Here is a 22,087-nt window from a genome sequence, read left to right on the forward strand (position 1 = left end):
CACCCTGTCTGCGACAGGAGAGGTACCTGGAGGCCATGCGTGGGTGACAGAAAGGAGGTGTAGGTCTGAGCGTCCTTTCTATAGAGCCCAGACATATTTCTGCCAGTGTCTTCTGCCTTTGTGCCTCTCACAAGTGAAACTGAGGCTAAAACCTCTTTGAATGCAGAAACTTCAGATAGACTTTGCACATGCCCCACCCTTCCCAGCCTACAGGTGCAGGTCTGGGAGGAAGAGGAGAGCCAGGCAGGTGGCCCAGAAGCAAGTGGGGCTTATCAGATGCAAATTTTCATGTCTGACAACTGAAGCTTGAAGTCTCTGCGTGTTCGTTCGGAATTCAATGAGTAGGAGAAGGGCGGAGGAGGAGCTGAAAGGCTCTATGGGGATTTCGGATTAGACCAGGAGTGTGGATAGCTGCAGCTGACATCACCATCACCACCATCATCATCACCATCACCATCACCATCCCTTACATTTGTATCACATGATAGTCTACAAAGAGCTTTCTGTTCCTTAGCGTTCACATGTCTGTGGGCTGGCGGGGCAGGGTTTACTCCCACTTTGCTGAGCTGCCCAAGCACACTCGGGACGCAAGTCAGGGTCAGATCCCTAAGGGTTCCTCCAGTCCCTCCTCGGGAGCCCGAAGGGCTGTCGTTGGCTCGTTGGTTCTTAGGGAAGTGAAATAGGGAAAAGAGCGAGGGACACGTGCCCTATGGGTGCAAGGACAGAGAAAGCATAGGACACAGAAGGAAATGGCCAGAGGCTACAGCAGTTGCGGGGTGGGGAGAGATGGAAGGGTGGAAGGTGTGCCGACTCTGAGATAAGTGGAGCCACCTGGAAAGGGCCCCGGTGCCCACAGGGCACTCCCAGCCGGTGCCGAGAAGGTAGGGCGTGACCGCGTCGCACTCGCGCGTTTGGGGACTGCGGGCTCGGGCAAGTCGAGCTTCCCGGGGCGCCCCACGGAGGGTGGGAGCGCGGTGGCACCGCCCCCTCCCGGACGCGCGTCGAGCGCCCTCTGTCACCCCACGCCGCTCCGCCGGGGGCGGGGGGGGGGGGTGCCCAGGGCAGAGGCGGCCCGCCCAGGTGCGCCGGGGTTTGGCCCGCCGTCCGGAAGGTGCGCCGCCCGGTCCCGGGCCTGTGCCCTCGGCCTCCCCCCCACCCCCCCTCGTGAAAGCGAAAGTGCCGGGTCCGCGAAGGGCGAGCTCTGGGGGCGGGGCCGGCGCGGACCCGGGACCGGCGCCGGGCACTCGCCGGGCCATGGATGGGCTCGGCCACCGCCTCCGAGCCAGCCTGAGACTGAAGCGCCGCCGCGGGGGTTAGTGCGGGGCCGGGGCGCGGGGGCGGGGAAGCCGGGGGCCGGGCCTCGAGGCTGGCGGGGCGGGGGCCGGGGGAGAGGGTGGCGGGGGGAGGTTCGACGGGGGGGCGAGTGAGGGCCACTAGGAGCGCAGGCCTGGCGCCAGGTGAGCCGGAGAGGGGGCGCAGGTGGAGGGGACGTGGCGAGGTGGCGCCGGGGTCGGAGATCGGAGGGGCGCCCAGGCCCGCGGGGGCGAGGGGGAGGCGGCGGGCCGAAGGAAGCCGTTGTGGGGCCCCGGGGCCACGTGTCCTCCCAGCCAGGAAGCTTGTGGTGCAACCGCAGTGTGCTTGAGGCGCCCTCCTGGAACCCCAGCCCCGCCCCGCCCGCTGCGCTCCTCGGAAACTCCGCTCCCCCGACGTGACCGCCCCCACCTGAGGGCGGCGGGGCCCCGGGGAGTGTGGCCCCCGGCAGACCTGGGAGAGCGCCTGCTCTGCGGGGCCTTAGAGCCTGCGAACCAGACAGGGCACGCCTGCCCTGGCCGCTGACACCCCCACCCCCAGGTGAGGGGGAAAGAATTCCTCCCGTCCAGGGTTGTGGGGACTCCAGTAGAAGTCACTTCCTTTCTTCCTAGCAGGGGCGCTGGGCTTTGCAAGAACACAATTGGGAATTCATTCATGTTTTCATTCATTCAACAAACATTTATTTCGGCTTGCCGGTAGCCAGTCCTGAAGTGTCCTTTAGATACTTTGCCCAGAGGTCGCACATTCTGAGGAGAAAGGAGTCGGTTGGAAGGTAAATCGGGTCACTCCCAGACAGCTTTCTAACATTGGCAGTTGAAAAGTCCCCTTCCTACGCCAGGCCCCCGAATTGGGCAGATCTGGGGTGAGACACAGGTGCTCCTTCTGCCATCCCTCCTGCCACCCCCCCCCCCCCCCCACTCCCAGACTATTTCAGAGACCGGAATGGGGGCAGGGCTCTGGACGGCAAGGGTTGGCACAGAGTTCGGCCATTCTGACCTCGCTGGTGTCCTCCTTTCTCTGGAGAGTACTGGCCTGGGCTTTCCTGGACTCCCTCAATCCTCAGAAGGCTGTGTGAATGGCAGAGCTCTGCTTTTGGCAGCCCAGAGGAGACATTCCAATTGTTCCCACCCCAGCCCCCAAAGTGGGCTGATCATGGTGTCTGGGCATCAAGGAGGAGCTGTGAGGTGAGCAGCCGGTGTTGCTTGGCCACCTGTTGGGCCAGGAGAGTGTGCTCTCTTCGTCTTCCATGCCATCCTTCACCTTTCTGGGGAGTTCCCGCATCTTCTTTTCCCTTTTGGCCTCAGAGCAGTTGTGTGGTAAGAGGTGTGTGTGTGCGTGTGTTTATGTGTGTGCACGTACACGCATGTGTAAATCATCCTGGTGGGAAGAAGTGGCAGTGGTGGTGGTCCTGAGTGGAGAGCAGCTGAGCTAGAAAAGGAAGAGCCAGCCTTCTACATCAAAGTTCTAAAAAGTCCCCTTACCTATAGTCTAGCTGGTTTTGTGACTTTAGTCAGGTGGCCGTGGGAGGGGCTTCCTGGTGGAGGAACAAGTGTAACCAGACTCTCGACTTCCCTAGGAGGGGTGGCTCCCTCCTCAACTAAAAAACTCAGGACTGTGATTGCACTCCAGGGCACCAGGGATTAAATGAGATGACCTATATTAATAGGATGAATGTTTTCTTTCTTTTTTTTTTTTTTAATTTTTTTACATTTATTTATTTATTTTTGAGAGACAGAGAGAGACAGGGTGCAAGCGGGGGAGGGACAGAGAGAGAGGGAGACACAGAATCCGAAGCAGGCTCCAGGCTCTGAGCTGTCAGCACAGAGCCCGACGCGGGGCTCAAACTCACAGACCTCGAGATCATGACCCGAACCGAAGTTGGACACTCAACCGACTGAGCCACCCAGGTGCCCCTAGGATGAATGTTTTCTGTTCAGCTTTTCTCTTCTGTTGATAAACCTCTTTGAAAGGGAGAAGAAAGCAATCCTTTTCTGGATTTCTTGGGCTTCAGCCCAAAAGTCTGGTAATCTCTTTTGTTTGATTTTGTGAGTTTTGCTGTTCTCCTGGCTCTGCTGATAAAGCAGGAGGAAATGGGCTGAAAATGCAACCCAAAGGGTTCAGGGAAAGGCATAATTTCCTGAGGTTCTGGAATGGTCAGTGAAAAGATTTGGGTTCTCAAAGACCTTTGCAAACAGGGGGCAGCCCACATTTGTGGAATGTTTGGTGTGTACTATATCTAAAAGGCAGGAGCATAGACATGGGACTCTCATAATTCCTACCCACCCCCCCCGATTCTGTTAATAGTCCCTGAATAGCCCCTGACTTGTTCTGTGACTCAGTTTCCCCATTTGTATGAGGAAGATGGTTGTTCCTCAGGTGGTGAGGGTTGTGCAACAAGTCTGTGCAGGTTGTAAGGCGTGGTGACAGTTCTGAGTATTCTGGGTCATTGTCCTCACCATGACAGAATCTGTCACATCCTTACTTGTGGGTTCTCCCCGCGAGTCGTGTCTGGGGCCCCTGAGTCCTGGCTTTTACTAGTCCCACAAAAGCCAATCTGGAGCTCTTAAGAAGAAGGCAGCCATCTCCCCCTTTCAAGCAACCCACTTTCCTCCAGCGGGCTGCTAATTCTTTGCTGGAGTGGCAAACACTGATACCAAACGCTTTTGCTTCCTGGCCCCTTTTAGAGTCAGCTTTCTGACAAAGTCCTCTCTGACCCTGGGCATTTACTCATTCATAGGTGACTTATTGTTATTTTTCTCTCTTCCCCAGCCTCCTGGCTCTAGATACCACTAGAGCCCAAGGGGCTCTGCTTTTAGCTTGGGCAGAACTATTGACCTGGCTCAACGGGGAAAAAAGCCTGAGCAGGAGTGGGGGTAGGGCAGAGATCACCCAGTTGCTTTCTATTGTCACCGAATGCCCCTCAAGCTGCTGAGGCTACCAGTCCGTCCCCTACTGTAGGCCAGGGAGACTGTCCTGAGTCAGTGCTTCCTATTTGGGAAGTGGGATCCTTTGCTGGAGCCCTGGAACGGTTCCCGTGAGAGAAGTCAGACTTCGGATATATTGCAGGGGGGGAGGGGGGGAGGTGCGGTGAGAGATGCATCGCTGTAGATCATCCTGAAGTATCAGGAACTCTCCAGCTCAGAGATGGATTTATTCTCTATTTTACCTCCAGGAGAGGAGGCTTTTACGTTCGTATCAATTTCCAGAACTCTCTCATGCTAGAACGGTTTTTTTCCATTTAGAGAATTAATGGACTGAGTCTATTTATCTTAATCAAGGGAGGCAGTGGTATGCTGGCTGTGGGGAATATTTGGTCCTATCCTCTTGCTTGCAGTCCTGAAGTCCTGGAAACTCCTGAATGCAGCATGGGGCCTTGCAGGGGTTTGGGGCGGTAGTGGGCCAAGTTGAGATGTGAAAGGTCAGGAGTCAAAGTTATGGGGATATAAGATCCCTGTCCTGGGGCTGGTGAAGTTCCAGTGCCCACAGTCTGATGCTCTTAGGCATTCTTCACTGTCCCGAAGTTGTAAATAAACCCGTTGCACAATCCGCAGCCCAGAATTCACAGCCCTTAGCCCAGAAAGCAGCTGGGCCTTGGAGGTGTTTGCTCACGACCTTTTCTCTCGCCACACCCTGGGGCTCTTGGGAGGAGCTGAGGTCTGAGCTGCAGTGCCAGGATGCTGCCTCTGTTGGTGCGGGCCTTCTGCTGCCTTCCTGGGTCCCGTCACATCCTTCTTGCTCAGCCATTGTGTGCTCAGCATGGAAACTGCCGTCCCCTGTTTGGAAGGCAGCACATGGCTTGGCTTCACGGAGTTGTGGTTGGAGACTGAAGCGGCCCCTCTCTCAGACTCTCTGTAGCCGGTCTGTAGGAGGAAAGGGAAGCACTCCAATGCCCTGCAGGTTCGAGAAGATGGAAGGACAAGTGGTAGGCACGATGCTCAGGCTGTTCCGCAACCGGCTGCCCCGACTCCGAGCAGGTCTGGACTGGATTACCCACTTCCTGTTTTCTAGGGTGACCCTCTTGGATGGGGCTGTTTCTTCCTTGAAATGCTTCTTCCTTTTCTTACATGTAGAATCTTTATAGTTTGACCTCCACCTGGTCCCCCGTGTGACTAGACCAGAATACTTCCCCCACTGGATTTTAGAGCTGGTCATGCCTCCCCATGGGGGGGTTTGTGTGGTCACAGGCACGTGGCTCTGGGACCCGTTCTGCTTTGGATACATGTCCGCTCAGGGCTTACTCTTTCAGGTACTGGCCTGGGCACTTGTGGGTGGGCACAGTCTCTGCCTCTGGGGCATAGGGCCTCCCAAGTGGCTCCCCAGTCCCTTTCCTTGGCATCCAAATCAGTGGCTTCTGTCCCCCTCTTGGCTCCCTGGGTTTTCAAATCTCCCAGGGCAGGCACGGAAAATGCCCAGTTGGTTCTGACCCTGTTGCAGGCCCTGAGGAGCGGGGAAGCCTCCGGGGACCTTAGCGTTGGCCTGGCGGCCCCGAGGTGCACAACTTGCCGGGAGCCACACAGGCTCCACCTGGGGCATGGGCTGGGGAGATACCAAGTGGGGTCTGGTGTCTTGGTTTCAGGAAGTCGCCAGGACAACCTGAGGGAAGCTGTGAAGGAACCAGAAAGGGCCCCGGAGCACTGTCTGTCCACCTTTGCTGGAGGGCAGCACTTCTTTGAATACCTCTTCGTGGTTTCCCTCAAAAAAAAGAGTTCAGGGCATGACTATGAGCCCACCATCACCTACCAGTTTCCCAAGGTAAGGACTGAAGGAGGGGGCAGGGGGAGCCCAGGTTTGGGTGTTTGAGAGGGGGACGGTGCCAGGGCTCAGGTCGAGAGCCGCCTTGCGCTCCTCCGCTCCTGTTTCCTTCAGGCCCAGCCCTGTTTCCTGTTATCACCCACAGAATCTAGGTCTGGCTTCTTTGTGAGGAACTGACCTGGGCTCCCTGGCCAGGAGACCAGGCTGGTTCTTCTGCCCCTTTTGGGGCCTCCTAGTTCTTCCAAATTCCATCCTTAGTCATCCTTCTCTGTAGAGAAGCTTACCTTCTGCCAGACCTCCTTGCGGGCATCCCCTCCCTGGGGTGGGTGGGAAGGAGAGGGTGGGGCGGGCACACAGCTGGTGGGCAGGCTCAGCCTGTGGCCACAGCCCAAACACCAGGCTCCTTCATGTCTGCTCCCGCACTGCAGTCAGGGGCGGGCGTAGGGCATCCTCACTGACCCTGCCGGCCTGGTAACTGAGCTGGCCACCTGTCCTCTCTAATGTGGTGGCTCTCTCACGTGGCCCCTCCAGGAGGCCAGGCAGCCTCTGGGCCTTTCTATACCAAGTGAGGCCCTGGCCCCCTTCCTGCCTATGTGGGTCCTTAGGATACTGATGTCTAACTCAGGCTCGTGTAGACTCAGCCGTGGGGCTGGTCAGACCCTGAATGAAGTCCCTGTGCAGAGTGACAGGCAGAGGCACGTTGAGCCCCCATGCCAGCAGGACAGCTTATTCTCAAACTGCTTTAGAGCCTCAAGAGCAGCCTGCCAGCCCTCAAGCCCTCTCCTCCTGCCCCTGCCCCCACAATTCACTGGGCTTTTCCCCTGTTTCCTATAGCGAGAGAACCTGCTCCGGGGCCAGCAGGAGGAGGAGGAACGGCTGCTCAGTGCCATCCCCTTGTTCTGCTTCCCAGATGGGAATGAGTGGGCACCGCTCACTGAGTACCCCAGGTAATTGCCCGGGCCTGGGACAGAGGAACCTGGGACTGGGGGAGAAGGGACAAGTGTGAGCCATGTGGGTCCTGTGGCTCCCTCACTTGGTGTGGATGCCAGTTCTCACCAGCTTCTCTCCTGATGGGGAGGGGCTGTAGTCAATCCATTTATAAACATCTCTCCTGGAGTCCCCCAAGGCCAGGGATCTTAGCCAACTCGGTCAACCGGCCTGTCACCTCTGTCCAGAGAAGGGCGAGGTTCTCTCACCTCTCCTGGGAATGACAGTCGCCATGTTTTGGCTGCTTTTGGAAGAAGCTGGACTCAGCAGAAGGCCTTTGGCTTCAATGAAGACAATGTGGCAAAGTCCCTTTCAGCATCAGCCCTGGTTTTTGGCTGCCCGAGTTCGCATTTTGGCTTTACCACTTTTGAGTCGAATGACCTTGGATAAGAACCACCTTTGCGGCCTCAGTTCCTTTGTCTTTCAAGTGGGGATCGTAATTGAACCTACCTCAAAGGGTTGTTTTGACAATTAAACGAGGTGGTGCGTTTAGAGCTGGGAGCCAGTAAGCACGTAATAAATTACTGGTGTTATTATTACTCTCAAGATTAATCAGCAGCTCCCCTCTGCCCCCCTGACCCTGCTCAGCATCTCTCTGAGGCTGCCGCCTTCCTGTTTTAGGGTCTAGTGGGCAAATGCAAACCATGTGTGTGCTCTTCTTCAGGGAGACCTTTTCCTTCGTTCTGACCAACGTGGATGGGAGCAGGAAGATTGGATACTGCAGGCGCCTCTTGGTCTGTGCTGCTCAGAACTGCCCCCTCCTCTCTGCAGCCCGCTCGGCTCCACAGCTGGGCTTGCTCAAGCTTCAGCTGCAAAAGCCAAGGCTCCTTGGCAGTGGTGGTTGCGGGGAGCGCACGGCCCAGCACCTGCTGCCATGTTAGTGCCCTCTGCAACCCTGCAGGAACGGGGACACTTGCCCCTCCTTGCCCACCCAGGGGACCTTTGCTGGCCATGCTTTGGTCTCTTCTCTCCCCAAGCTTCTGACATCTCCCTGTGTGGGAGGCTCCTGCCTAATCCCTTCTCCACCTTCTGTACCCAGTCCTGGCCTCCTTGGCCCCCAGAGCCTCCCAGAGCATAGACTGGGGCTGGACGATGATTCTTGGGTCTCAAGAGGATTCTCCAAGTCACTTTTACAGTGCTGTCCTCCCTCGCCATTCCCTCATCTCTACAGCACACTTGCTCCCTTTCTCTGCGGGCCCTACATGGTGCTGGTGCTGACGGTGGCAGGGCTTGGCCCCCTCAAGGCCATCTTCTTTTGACTGTGGTGGCTGTTCTGGCCTCCCTGCTGCCTGCGCCATGAACAGAAGCTCTGCACAGCCAGGGGCTTCTCCGTCTGGCCCGCCTTTCCCCATGAGTCCCCTAGTCCCAGCCACCAGCCGTGTGCCCAGTCAGCCCCAGTTGGGAGAAGCCCTGGGGAGGCTGCGGAACTGAAGGAGCCTGTCTGTCCCTCCCCAGCCCGCCGGCCGTGGCTCTCGCCTTCCCAAGGTTTACTGCATCATCAGCTGCATCGGCTGCTTCGGCCTGTTCTCCAAGGTAGAGGTGCAGCGGGATTCCTTGGGGCCTGTTTGACCTGTTCAGCCTCCAGGTCGGCCTGGCCGCCTGACCTGTCTGTGCTCCCTGGGCCCTCAGTGGACTTCTTTTCTCACAGCCGGGGTCGATCCTAGGCACACTTGGGGAAATTGAGGCAGAGAGGAGCTTGGGCTCGAGAAAACTGGGACTTTCTCCCCTGCAGAGAGCCCACGCTCCCCCTCTGGTCAGGTAAGAAAGCAGCTGGAGCAGGACAGCAGGGAAAGCCCCAGGTTAGGGGGCGGGAGTTTCCCGTTTCCTCATCTGTCAAGGACGTGCAGTGATGGCTCACCTCCCTGGCTTAGGGCCTGGCACGAGGCTCGAATGAAGCGACATGAGAAATGCAGAACACTGAACAAGGGTGAAGACGGCTGCTCTACAGGGGGGCCCCGAGACTCCCTGTGAGCCCTCTGAGGGGGGAGGTCCCTAGGGCTTCTGGAGCTAACTGCAGGGCCTGTGCACCTGAGTCAGGCCTCAGAACGGACAGGCATGTCTTGGTGGCCACGAAAGAGCTTCAATGTGCTCTGCCCCCAGCAGGATCTTCAGAGGGTGAGGGCAGGACGCTGTGAGCCTTTGCTTGGTGGAGTGTTCATCTGGGCTGGGTTCTCGGGGATGCAGTCTGGCCCTGGCCCTGGCGAGTCTCCAGTGGAAGTCAGAGGGCAGAGTAACACCCAAGAGGCCCAGGGTTCTAGGCTCCCACTGCACCCAGCATGCCAGCGTGACGAGACATGGTATACCGCTGTGTGCGGTGGTTGGCTCTGGGATGACTGCCGGGGGGAAGGCGGTTACGTGGTGCCAGGAAAAGGGAGGAACGGACTGATAGGGAGAGGGTGAAAGGAAGAAGGCTACAGGCCTCCTGCAGGAGAGAAACAGCAGACTGGGCTCTGCCGGGGAAGAGAGGGAAGCCTAGAAGGTCCACGGGGATTGGCTGGATCAGTGCAGGGCGGGAAGATGCACGCACGGGGTTCTCTGCCACTTCCCGGTGGCATCCTTCTGAGCCGTTTCCTTGCAGATCCTGGATGAGGTGGAGAAGAGGCACCAGATCTCCGTGGCCGTCATTTACCCGTTCATGCAGGGCCTCCGAGAGGCGGCCTTCCCTGCCCCCGGGAAGACTGTCACCCTCAAGAGCTTCATCCCCGACTCGGGCACTGAGGTGGGTTATGGAGTGCGTGAGCCCCAGCTTCGGTGGTACCGCTGTCACAGTTATGCCATCCCCCGCCCTGGTTAACACACCCAGACTGAGCCAGGCCGGGACCGGGGCCTGACTAGAAGGATTGACAGAGCTGAAAATCAAGCCCATGTTTTCTGACGCTCCCAACCTGATGCTCCCAGGGACCTACTTACTGTTCGAGCCACCAAGACTTGTATCTATAATAAAAAAAACATGTAAGCTAAGGTTCCTGGTGCTAGAATGGACTGTGCCCCCAGCCCCAAACGGCCATTTCTCCCTATTACCACCTTTATCTTCCCATGTGTGTGTCCAGTATCACTCCCTCATGGCCTCCCATCTGTCTACTTGTTATCATCCCTCCCCACCCCTGTGTCCCCACCCATGCCACACGGGGATGCTGTCACTGCAGGCACGAGGCTGTCTCTTCCAGTCCTGCCCCCTGGGACTGTGGAAGATCGGCCTGCCTCTCTGAACCTTGGCTTTCCTATGTAAAAATGAGGGGAGGAGCTAGGCCTTTTCACAGTCTCCATAGAATGCTTGCCCTACACCAGGCGATGCAATTTTCTGGATACAACTCGGTGAATACAATGAATAGGATTCCTGACCTCCTGGAGCTTAAAATCTAGTGGAGGAGACAGACGCTAAATAAGGAAAGACACAAATAAGTATGTAATTTAAAGTGACGAAAGGGGAGAAACCAGATGCTCCATGAGAAAATGATGGAAACACACGCCCAATTAGGCGGGCCTCTGGGCCGGAGGGAGGAGGAGACAAGCAGAAGGGTGACCTGACCTGTGAGGACCCTCAGGCAGGAAGAGCAGACTGGAAAGGGGGACAGGGTCGGCATGACCCTCAGAGCTAAGGGAAACCACCGAAGTGCTTCTAGCAGGGGAGAGGCGGGATCAGATGTAGCCAGGAGAGTGGAGGGGAGGCAGGTGGAGACCCAGCGTTCCAGGGTCTGCGAGTTTTCAATGTGGTGACACCTTCTCTCTCCTTGGTTCCCCTGCAGTTCATCTCCCTGACACGGCCCCTGGACTCCCACCTAGAACACGTGGATTTTAGATCTCTGTTGCGCTGTCTCCGTTTTGAGCAGATCCTTCAGATATTTGCCTCTGCAGTGCTGGAGAGAAGAATCATCTTCCTGGCAGAAGATCTCAGGTGGGTCCAGCTGCTGGGCCACTTCCCGGGCCGTCTGGCTCCCCTGGGTTCAGGGGACGGACCGGAGGGTTCTCTAAGGGAATCAGGCTGTAGGACCTTGACGCCCACCCTCCTGCCTCCAGGTCTGATTTTGCACTAAGCCTCCTAGAGAAACAGCTGTTGCAATTCCCCTGCTTCTGCCTCCAAACTTGATTGCTGCCTAAGGGTGAAGAAAGATCCAGATTTGGCTCCAGGCAGAGACCAGTCAGGGTGGGTGCAGATGGGATTCTGCTCCCGATGGCTTAGGGAGGGGAAGAAGGCGTATATAGGTTTGGAGGTCAAAAGCCCATCATCCCTTTTTTTTTTTTTTTTTTTAAGTTTATTTATTTATTAGAGAGAGAGAGAGGGAGTGTGCAAGCAGGGGAGGGGCAGAGAGACGGAGAGAGAGAATCCCAAGCAGGCTCCATGCTATCAGTGCTTAGCCCAACTCGACGCTCAACCCCACAAACTGAGATCATGACATGAGCCAAAATCAAGAGTCGGACACTCAACCGACTGAGCCACCCAGGCGCCCCAAGCCCATCATCCTTAATGGCAGACACATCTCATCTATCCATTTTTTCACTCATTCAACAAACATTTATTGTGTGTCAGCTGTCTGCCAGATGCCAAACGTCAGGAAGATACAGACAAACAAGACATGGTCTTTGACCCTAGGGGATGTAGGAATCTGTAGTGGTTGAATGCACAGGTGTTGAAATCAGCAGGGCAAGGTTCAAGTCCAAACCATTCTTCTACCTTTAACTGTGTGCTTTCCCTTAGGGTAGTTTCTTGACTTCTTGAAGTCATAGTCTCCTTATCTGTAAAATCACAATAAGGATCGTGCCTACCTCATAAGCTTCTGTCGAGGATCAAATGACACAGTGCACCACCTCCCTGCCAGGCATACGCGTAGCCCGGAGTGTTATATTAATTTCAGGTGTACAACATATTGATTCGACAGTTCTATACGTTCCTCGGTGCTCCCCAAGATAGGTGTAGTCACGGTCAGTCACTCTGCAACATTATTACAATGTTGTGGACTCTCTTCCCTACGCTGTACTTTTCATCTCCGTGACTTGCTTATTTTTATAACCAGAAGTTTGTACCTCTTAACCCCCTTCACTTATTTTGCCCATCCTCCCTCCCACCTCCTCTCTGGCAACCACCAGTTTGTTCCCTGTATTTATGGGTCTGTGTCTGCTTCTGTCTGTTGTATTGTTTTTTAGGTTCACGTAGAAGTGAACTCAGGCGGTATTCGTCTTTCTCTGTCTGACTTCCGAATTTTTTTTTAATGTTTATTTATTTCTGAGACAGAGAGAGACAGAGCATGAGCCGGGGAGGGGCAGAGAGAGAGGGAGACACAGAATCGGAAGCTGGCTCCAGGCTCTGAGCTGTCAGCACAGAGCCCGACGCGGGGCTCGAACTCACAAACCTTGAGATCATGACCTGAGCCGAAGTCGGTCGCTCAACCGACTGAGCCATCCAGGTGCCCCTGTCTGACTTCTTTCATTTAGCATAGTACAAGGTCTAGGTCTATCTATGTTGGTATGAAATTGAAGGGGCGCCTGGGTGGCTCCATCGGCTAAGTGTCCGACTTCAGCTCAGGTCACGATCTCGCCATCCATGAGTTCGAGCCCCGCGTCGGGCTCTGTGCTGACAGCTCAGAGCCTGGAGCCTGCTTCCGATTCTGTGTCTCCCTCTCTCTCTCTGACCCTCCCCCGTTCATGCTCTGTCTCTCTCTGTCTCAAAAATAAATAAACGTTAAAAAAAAACTAAAAAAAAAAAAAAGAAATTGCAAGATTTCATTGTTTTCGTATGGCTAATATTCCTTTGTGTATGTGTATATATCCACTCTTTTGTATCCATTCACCGATCGGTGGACGCTTAGGTTGTTTTCGTATCTTGGCTCTTGTAAAAGAGTGCTGCAGTAAACCTAAGGGTGCATACAGCTTTTCAAATTAGTGTTTTTGTTTTCTTTGGATATACACACAGCAGAATTATTGGGTTCTGTGGTATTTTGGTTTTTAACTTTTGGAGGGACCTCCATACTGTTTTCCACAGTAGCTGCATCACTTTCCATTCCCACCAACAGTGAATGAAAAGAGTTCCCTTTTCTCCACATCCTCTCCACCACTTGCTATCTCTTGTGTTCTTGATACAAGCCGTTCTGATTAGTGTGAGGTTATATCTCATTGTGGTTTCCATTTGCATTTCCCTGACGATTAGTGGTGCTGAGGATCTTCTCTGTGTGTCTTCTTTAGGAAAATGGCTATTCAGGTCATCTGCCCATTTTTTAATCACATGACTGTGATGATTTTTGGTGTTGACTTGTGTGAGTTCGTTATATATTTTAGATATTAACCTTTTATTGGTTATGTCATCCTCAAATCTTCTCCCATTCAGTAGGTTGCCTTTTCATTTCGTTGATGGTTTCCTTTGCTGTGCCAAAGCTAGCTGTTATCCTTCATGATAAGTTCACAGCTGCATACATCCCTGTACATAGTCAAAGAAGGGGACTGTCGTTTCTTGGTCTCTACCTCTTACGGGCCTCAAGTCTGAGAAAGACATGGGGAGACATATGATAGAAGAGGAGGAAAATATCATAAAACAGTAGGAGGCTGACCTTTTATTCATGTCTGGGGAGGGAGAAAGCCAAGGATACTGGACTGACAACCCTGGTTCTATCTTTTAGGGAAGAAGAAAAGGAGGTTAGGTTAGGGGCTCAAATGTTAGGCCAGAGGGTCAGGGGAATGTCATGGGTATTAGGGGAAAGGAAGCGTGTAGGGTTGGAGGTCTCTGGGCTGAACATTCTATAAAAATCAGTGACCGCCAAAAAGGCACTCGTTGTAGGCTAAAACCTTGAGGGAAGTGGTGGCATCTTCTGCTCCGGAAATAGTGTTCCCACTTTCAACCCTGTAGAAAAATACGAAGTTTCCCTTGTGGCTGGAGCTGGGCTTCCTCCTTTTCCCCTGAGATCAGTGTTTGGGAAGTGAAGGTGATTCCAGGTGCCTGCTGGCCTGGGCACGGGCCAGGGCAGGCAGGACTCGCCTCTCAGGTGCTCACTTTCTCCAGGGAGGTTCCCCCCCGCCCCCCCGCACCCCCACTTCCTTCCCACACTGAGCTTGTCAGACCCCTGAAGCACAGGCAGGGAGGAGACTTCCAGTCAGCCTAAGCCCGGCTAGACCCTCAGGGACTCAATCTTTGTGACTCAGGAAGTGCAAGCTCCATTCCAAGAACTGAAACACGGTTTCTGTATCTGTGTTTTGATTGGCCTCGGGTTGGGTGTTGTTTGGAGAAATGGGGAGCCACGGAGAAGCCGTGGAGAGGAGTGGAGAGGACAGAGAACGGGCCGTGTGTGTGTGTGTGTGTGTGTGTGTGTGTGTGTGTCGGGGGGTGTGGTGAGGAGTCTGCCTGAGCTGTGACCGAGGCAGGAATCATCCGGGGGAATGCTTCATTGGAAGGGTGGAGGGGCCACCTCTGTGGGACTTTCCGGGTAGGAATTGCCAGGCAAAGGTTCCTGGAATCTAGGAATTTCCCAAGCTCGCTCTGGCACCAACCTGTTAACTTTAAATAACCTCCGGTGGCCAGAGGGAGCCGTGAGAGGTAAAGACTACGTACGGGTGAGGGTGGATAGCCACAAGGAGGAAACACGGCTTCGCCTCTCTGCTGTGCCTCACTGTTTACGTTTGTCTCCTTAACTACACTGTGAGTTTGTTCAGCGGGGTCAGCGCCTTGTACTTCCTGGTGTCCGCATCCTTAGTGCAGCGGTGAGCGTGTAGAAGGGCTCACTCAGTAAGCTGCTGGAGTGAAGGCATTTCCTCTTCCCCCCTCTCTGGAGCCACTAGTGTTTTTGTGCAGAGGGGTGAAGGGGCACCAACTGGGCGGGAAAAGAAGGGTCAGACAGAGGCCCCATCCTGGATGAGAGGAGCCTCGGCCGCTCCTGGCTTCTGTCCCCCGCGCTCCCTCCCCGCAGCCATCGGTAGTCCCAAGCTCTGCGACCCGCACGGCTCTAGACTTGCTCCTGCCGTCGGCGGGGGCCGTGGGGGGTGCGTTGTGGCGGAGGCGCAGGGAGGCCCCTCTGACTCGTGTTCTCTGTGCCCTGTCCCCAGCACCCTGTCTCAGTGCATCCACGCTGCCGCCGCGCTGCTCTACCCCTTCAGCTGGGCGCACACCTACATCCCCGTTGTCCCCGAGAGCCTTTTGGACACTGTCTGCTGCCCCACTCCCTTCATGGTCGGAGTACAAATGCGCTTTCGGCAGCAGGTTATGGATAGCCCCATGGAAGAGGTATGGTGCCGCAGGAAGAGGGCGTCGCTTGGAGCCGGGCACACCTGGCTTCGCACCTGGGCTCCGCCACTAACAGCCGTGTGACTCGGAGCAAGTTGCTTACCCTCTTTCAGCCTGAGCTTCTTCTCTGCAAAACGGGGACGGCAGTGTTCAAGTGCTAGGGGTTCTGGGGGAAAGAGCCTGCAGGAAAGCTCATAGCCCGGTGCCTAACGCATGGTTGATGCTCAGCACGTGGCTACTTCCTCCTCCCGGAAGATTTCCTTCTGGGCTTCAGGGGCGGCTTATTCAGGGGTCGTCCAGCCATCCTAGGTCGGTTGGCTCCAAAGGGCAGGCCCTGGGGTGTCCCCTCACTCATCTGAATGGACAAACGCAGCTGGTCTATACGCCACCACACCCCACTAGAATTCATTTGTGTTCCTTGCAAGGGAGCTAATGTAGCCCTCCTGCAAACGAAGAGCCTTGATAAATGCAGAGTTTTGCAGTGAGAGTTACCTTCTTCTTTTTTTTTTTAAGGTTTGTTTACTTATTTATTTAGAGAGAGCGAGCGCATGTGTACATGAGCAGGGGCGGGGCAGGGAGAGCGGATCCCAAGCACACTCCACACTGTCAGTGCAGAGCCTGACGCGGGGCTTGAACTCAAACTGCAAGATCATGACCAGAACCGAAATCAAGAGGCCGACACTGGACCCACTGAGCCACCCAGATGCCCCACAAGAGTTCTCTCTCTGATAACCTCAGAGCTCACTTGGCTAATGAGGATATAGGTCCAGATCCCCCTTGGTTTTGTCAGCTTCTGGTTTCTTGGCGGTGGCCCAGACACGCCCAGAGGGCTGCGTGGTGAAAACGGGCATTGGTAGCATAAAGCTATCTCCAGTGTTGGAAGAACAACTCAAAACATGCACTCTGCCTGTTCCCAAGATCGCACGTTACTATAATCTCAGTTATGAGAGTTACTTAGGGATGTCTACACTGGCTAACCATTGACTTCTGTGTAAAGGGCTGACCAAGGGAAGAGGTGAGGTCTAGTAGGAAGCTACTGAAGAGGCAAGAACCAGCCTGAGGGGGAAGATTTCCCCCATTTGCGTAAGAAACAATGGAGGTCCCAAGAACTGAGTTGACTTATTCGAGGCCACACAGGCAATAATGGAACCTAGCACAGATAGAACCAAAGCCCCTCTTATACAACATGTTGCTGGGAAGTAAAGAAGTCAGCTACTTCCCTTCCTAACTTCCCTGGCCTTCCCAGCCCTCCTCGTAAGTGCTGAGTAGACAGGGCTTTTGAAGGAGCCTTTGCCGTGTGACTAACTGGGTCAGAGTATTAGCCCCACGTTTAGCAAGGACTTAAAATATCCCAACCCTAGGAGTTATGAAACTTGCTGACACCGCAGTTCCGACTCCTCCCCGACAGCCAGGCAGGACGACACCCCAAGGCCTGCCGTGCAAGAGCCTTGGCCTGTTTTCGTCCTCAGCAGCTGCTCTGTGAAATGGGCAGGGGCTGAGGAAGGGGGAAGGCCAGGGGCCGCTGGCGCTGTGGGGGGATTCTCTGGCGGCCCACATAAGCTCTCTGGAAGGGATCACTCAACAGACCGTAATATAGCGATTACTAGAAAGATTCTGGGGAACAACTTCACAAAAAAAATTCTTCATGCATACTCTTAGCTCCCTGAAATGAACCGCCTTCCCTGAATGAAGGCATGTGAGCCTATGTAGTCAAGTGATCTCAGGCCTGGACTAGTTCAACGTTTTCTCCCCTGATAATGGATATTTACAGTGCCTACTCTGTCTTTTGGCACACTTTCCGGTCCCTCTTTCCTTTTATTTGGAAGAACGGAGCATACAAGGGATCATTCACCATATTGGCAAGATCAAGAGTCCAAACTGCAAAGGGGGGCCCAGCAGGCCTTTAAATGACCAAGCCAGGCTTGTGGATCATGGCAAACTGTCGAGCACGTGCCCCACCTAAAGGGGGCAGCTGCACTCAGTTCCATCTGAACATGGTCCTTTAGAAACATGGACCAACCAGGGGTGCCTGGGTGGCTCTGTCCGTTAAGCGTCTGACTTCAGCTCAGGTCATGATCTCGTGATCTGTGAGTTCGAGCCCCGTGTCAGGCTCTGTGCTGACAGCTCAAGCCTGGACCCTGCTTTGGATTCTGCGTCTCCTTCTCTCTGCCCCTTCCCTGCTCATGCCTCTGTCTCTCTCTCTCTCAAAAGTAAATAAACATAAAATAAGTTTTAAAAAAAATAAGGAAATGTGGACCAACCAGTGTTAGAGTTCCTGACTTTTCAGGAGTCCTAAAACCAAGTTTAAGTGATTTTTCCCATTTTGAATATTGGAAACCAACTCAATTGTTTAAACGTACTCTGAGGATCAAAGAAACAGATCAGCAGGTTGGAATCCCACCAGCAGGATGCCAATTTGTAATCTCGAGTCTGGACCGAGGGCCCCTTGGACAGTGAGGGAGCCGGTAGCAGAACTCAACTGCCAGCCCTGTGCGTGCCTTCCCTGCAGCCTGCAGACACACACATGGTTTCCTCACCACCTCTCCTTCCCTATTCCTGTTGCCCTGGGCTCATTTCCTTCTCTTCCCATTTCCCGTGGGAAGGTCCAGAGCTCCCAGGAAGTTTTTAAACTAGGACATCAGGAGATCATACAGAAAGTTGTTGCAAGCATCAAAAGATCAAAAGCCATCCACTGCTGTCCTAAATCTGACCAGAGGGCAGGGAGTTGAAGGAGGGTGGTGGAGAAAGGGATGCGGAACGTAGGACCCATCTAGGCTTGGAAATGGGCTCTACTAGTCGTAAGACCTTGGACAACTTTCTTGTTTGTTCCCTCGCCTGCAAAATGGGGATAGTGCCTGCCTCTACAGGACCGTGGGGAGAATTAACTGAGAGAAAATGTGCAAAGCCTGATCGTGTGTGCTGCGTGCTAAATGTTCCAGATCTAGAAGCCATTCCTGTGATCCGTGTTTCATTAAGAGTGACTGGCTGTGATTTCTCCCATGTTGTATTCCTTCCTACCTTAGCGCTCCTCCCCACCCCCTTCCTACACCCTCATTCCTTTTCCCCAGGAAGGGAACTGGGGTTTCCAAAGAGGGGAAGGGTGAGAGAGGAGGGTGTCACGCAGGAAAGGAGAATTGCAGTTGCCGATCTTGTTGCCATTTGGGCTGACAGGTACGGCCACAGGCAGAAATGCAGGTGGTAAGTGCCCCTGTGGTCTCTGATGGGAAGAGGGAAAACCATTCGCTCTATTTATTTCAGGTCCTATTGGTGAATCTTTGTGAAGGAACCTTCTTAATGTCAGTAAGTATCTGGGCTCCGACACCCCTGCAGGCCCACCACCTGGTCTATCACACTCATCTCTCCCATGCTCCACCTCCTTCCACGTGGTTGAAGTGCTTTTGCTGGGGGAGAACCCACGCTAAGACCATTCTATGAGGCGATCGGTGTTGATGCTTCTAAAGCAGGGTTGTAAACCCAGTACCCCAGGGATATAGAGAAGACTTGCTAATGTTTACACTCGGACTCAAGACCCAGAGGCAGTGTCTGTTGTTTCTCTCTTACATGGCCAATTATTTGGGGGTAGAGTTGGGGTGTAGAATTCACACCCTCCTCACGCTATCTGCCGATACACCTCCTATGAAGACACCGCTTCCCTGACAGCTTGACGTCTGAGCTCTGTTCTGTCCTAGGTTGGTGATGAAAAAGATATCCTACCACCCAAGCTTCAGGATGACATCTTAGAGTCTCTTGGCCAGGGGATCAATGAGTTCGAGAGTAAGTCCTTGGTCCTCCTTATTTGGGTTTCTCCACAGAGCCTGAGGGCAGGATTCCCGACCACCCCTGCCCAGACTAAAATGGACTCACTCAGCAGTCCTGGGCCAGTCCCAGGTGCCTAGATTCTAGGGCCAGTCTGAGTGCAAGATGTCATTCTTCCTAAGCAGGGGTGGAGAACCCGTACCCAATCTCCTATTTTGATTGGTAATTATGAGGCCTACCCTGGCCGCTTCCCTGCGGTGAAAGCCACCTGGAGGCAAGAGTGGGTGGTTCTTCTGAGACGGCCTCTTGTATATCTCCAGCAGCTTCCGAACAGCTCAACGAGCATGTTTCGGGCCCATTTGTGCAGTTCTTTGTCAAGACTGTGGGCCACTATGCTTCCTACATCAAGCGGGAGGCAAACGGGCAAGGCCGTTTCCAAGAACGGGCCTTCTATAAGGCTCTGACCTCCAAGACCAACCGCCGATTTGTGAAGAAGTTTGTGAAGACGCAGCTCTTCTCCCTTTTCATCCAGGAAGCTGAGAAGAGCAAGCACCCTCCTGCAGGTATGCGGTGACGGCCCCCATCATTCCAAGCCCAGAGAGGGTCACTGCCTCCAAGTCAGGTGTGGCCCGAGGATGAACAGCATGGTGTCTAGAGGCCCACAAAATAAGATGTAGTCTTGTCAGGGGGGTTGGAACAAAGTAACTTGAAGCCTCAGAAAATGCCTCTGGGCTGCCATTTGGTAGAACTTGCTCTTTGTTTTAATCTGGAGTTAATTTCTACTAACTATTCTATTTGTAGCCCCAGATTGGGGCCAAATTGAATACCTGGATCTCCAGAGGCCTGTGAGAACATGGGAGTCCTGGCGGGAATGTGGGTGTGGTGGTGGAAGAGACAGAGAGGGTATATCTGATCCCCGTTCCTGACCTCATCGTCGTCCACCTGGTCGGATTATATGCCTCTAACACCGGCTTCTGAACCCACAGGCTACTTCCAACAGAAGATACTTGAATACGAGGAACAGAAGAAACAGAAGAAATCAAGGGAAAAGACTGTGAAATAAGAGCTGTGGTCAAAAGCGGGGGACTGGACTCACGGGTCAGTTTTGGACTTTGGCCCCTGCCAGCACGGTGGGATTGGCAAAGCTCGCAGCCCCCAGAACCCACGGCCTTCTTCCGAGTCCTGGTAACCAGGTCTGGCGTCAAGCTGGTGTCTTGGGTCTGGGATCCCTGGAATCAGCTTTCCCAGGACCGTGGAAGGCTCGGACCTCCATGCCCACGGAGCTGGGCTCAAAGCTACATTTTCTGCGCAGGTGACACAGCACAGTAGCACAGGTGCTGTGGAGCCTTAGAAGTTGCTGTGAATGCCCTCTTCCAGGAACCACTATGATGAAGTCCTCAACAGGGAAAGTACTTGTGGCCCAAAGGCTTAGTCTCTCCACGTAAAAGAGGTCTGTGGACATAGGAAGATAAGAATAAAGATGAAAGTCTTGTTTACGTGTTATCTTTGGCCTCCACGCTGGGGGGAGAAACCAGGAGCACAAGGCAAAAAGATAGGAGAATAATCTGCATGGGGAGTGGGAGACCTGGCCACTGTGGCCCAGAACTTTGGGGCTGTGTTTGGACTGGGGGTCAGCTGCTCTGCTTCTAACAGGAAGGGTAGGGATACCGGGAGAAGCGGCAACAGCACTGGGACAGGGCGGCAGTTCTTGGGTCTAGTTGGGTGTGCCTTCCAGAATCCGGGAGGAAAGGCTGCTGGCCACGGAAGTATCTGCATTCCAGGGAAACTCGAGGTAGGAGATGTCAGTTCCCAGAAGCCAGTGAAGAGCTCTACATTGCTTCCATAGGCAGGTCTGTCTGCCCATCACAACTGAAGGTTTGGAACCTTCAGTTGTAGACATCCAACTTCCTACTTGGTTATTTTGAGAAACCAAGTTCAACTCTTTTAAAAATTAAAAAAAAAAATTTTTTTTTAAACATTTATCTTTGAGAGAGAGACAGAGCGTGAGCTGGGGAGGGGAAGAGAGAGGAGACACAAAACCTGAAGCAGTTTCCAGGCTCTGAGCACAGAACCTGACGTGGGGCTCGAACCCACGAACTGTGAAGTCGTGAGCTGAGCTGAAGTCGGATGCTTAAACAACTGAGCCACCCGGGCATCCCTAAACTTTTTTTCTGAGTTTGTTTATTTTTTGAGAGAGACAGCAGGGGAGGGACAGAGAGAATCCCCAGCAGGCTCCACACTGTCAGTGCAGAGCATGATGCAGGGCTCAAACCCATGAACCATGAGATCATGAGCTGAGACAAAATCAAGAGTTGGACGCGTCACTGACTGAGCCCCCCAGGTGCCCCCTTAGACACCAATTTCAACTCTTTAGCTAACGGTGGAGGGATTGCTGCATTGCCGTTTCCCCCTTTCAGAAAAGAGTATTATAATCTTAAGGGTCCAAAGGAGTTGAGTGGTCACCTGGTCCACCTTCCCTCTGTACTTCCAATGACAGCTTCTGTTTCAACACTGATAGGGATGGGAAACTTTTAGAAGCCTCTTACCTTTCAAAACTCTCATCTTTTGAATGTGTGTGTGTGAGCGTGGCCCTCAGAGGCCCCTGAATTCTATACGAAGAACACAAATGTTTTCGGGGGGTGGAGCACAGACACACGCTGCGGGCGGCAGATGTTCCACTGTCCACACACCGCCTGTAGCGATGCTGCTACTCTTCACGGGTTCTAAGAGCCAGCGCCGTTCCTAAACCTAGCTGTACCTCAGAAGGTTTTAGAACATGGACTGGAGTCCTGGGAAGCTTTTGAAAATACTTTCTGAGGCCTCATCCCAAACTGACTAAAGCATCTCTAGAGATAGGACCTGGGAACCTGTAATTTCTAAAGCTCCTTCAGGTGATTCCGACACCCAACTAGGTATAGGATCAAAGAGGAGGCGGGCCAGCTGAGGTTGACTATAAATGTACCCTTGATCTGATGACGATGTACCTGGAGCTAAGAAAGCACACACGGAGTATCTGAGCATTTTTCAGATTCCCTTTATGGCTGAAAAAGATTTGAGCATCTGGGTTTATAGCTTTAG

At 53.9% G+C, this 22,087-nt stretch overlaps 1 protein-coding gene across 6 annotated transcripts; it reads left to right on the forward strand.

Moving 5' to 3' along the window:
* Positions 1 to 1,015: 1,015 nt before the first annotated feature.
* On the forward strand, positions 1,016 to 20,505 carry DENND2D (DENN domain containing 2D). 6 transcript variants are annotated; one of them, XM_053891269.1, is made up of 12 exons: positions 1,016 to 1,312; positions 5,888 to 6,063; positions 6,898 to 7,010; positions 7,715 to 7,784; positions 8,506 to 8,583; positions 9,629 to 9,769; positions 10,797 to 10,945; positions 15,076 to 15,253; positions 18,512 to 18,553; positions 18,943 to 19,027; positions 19,330 to 19,572; positions 19,996 to 20,505. In XM_053891269.1, exons 1-12 carry the CDS (start codon positions 1,255 to 1,257, stop codon positions 20,070 to 20,072), a joined length of 1,410 nt encoding a protein of 469 aa, XP_053747244.1. In that variant the 5' UTR covers positions 1,016 to 1,254; the 3' UTR covers positions 20,073 to 20,505. The 6 variants fall into 6 exon arrangements, with proteins under 6 accessions (XP_053747244.1, XP_053747246.1, XP_053747249.1 ...); XM_053891271.1 differs by having other exon boundaries at positions 19,333 to 19,572; XM_019457821.2 differs by lacking the exon at positions 1,016 to 1,312 and adding an exon at positions 4,077 to 5,285.
* Positions 20,506 to 22,087: the final 1,582 nt, after the last annotated feature.

This window comes from Panthera pardus, unplaced genomic scaffold (assembly GCF_024362965.1).
Source record: "Panthera pardus isolate Hobbes unplaced genomic scaffold, ASM2436296v1 HiC_scaffold_11, whole genome shotgun sequence".
Classification (NCBI taxonomy): domain Eukaryota; kingdom Metazoa; phylum Chordata; class Mammalia; order Carnivora; family Felidae; genus Panthera; species Panthera pardus.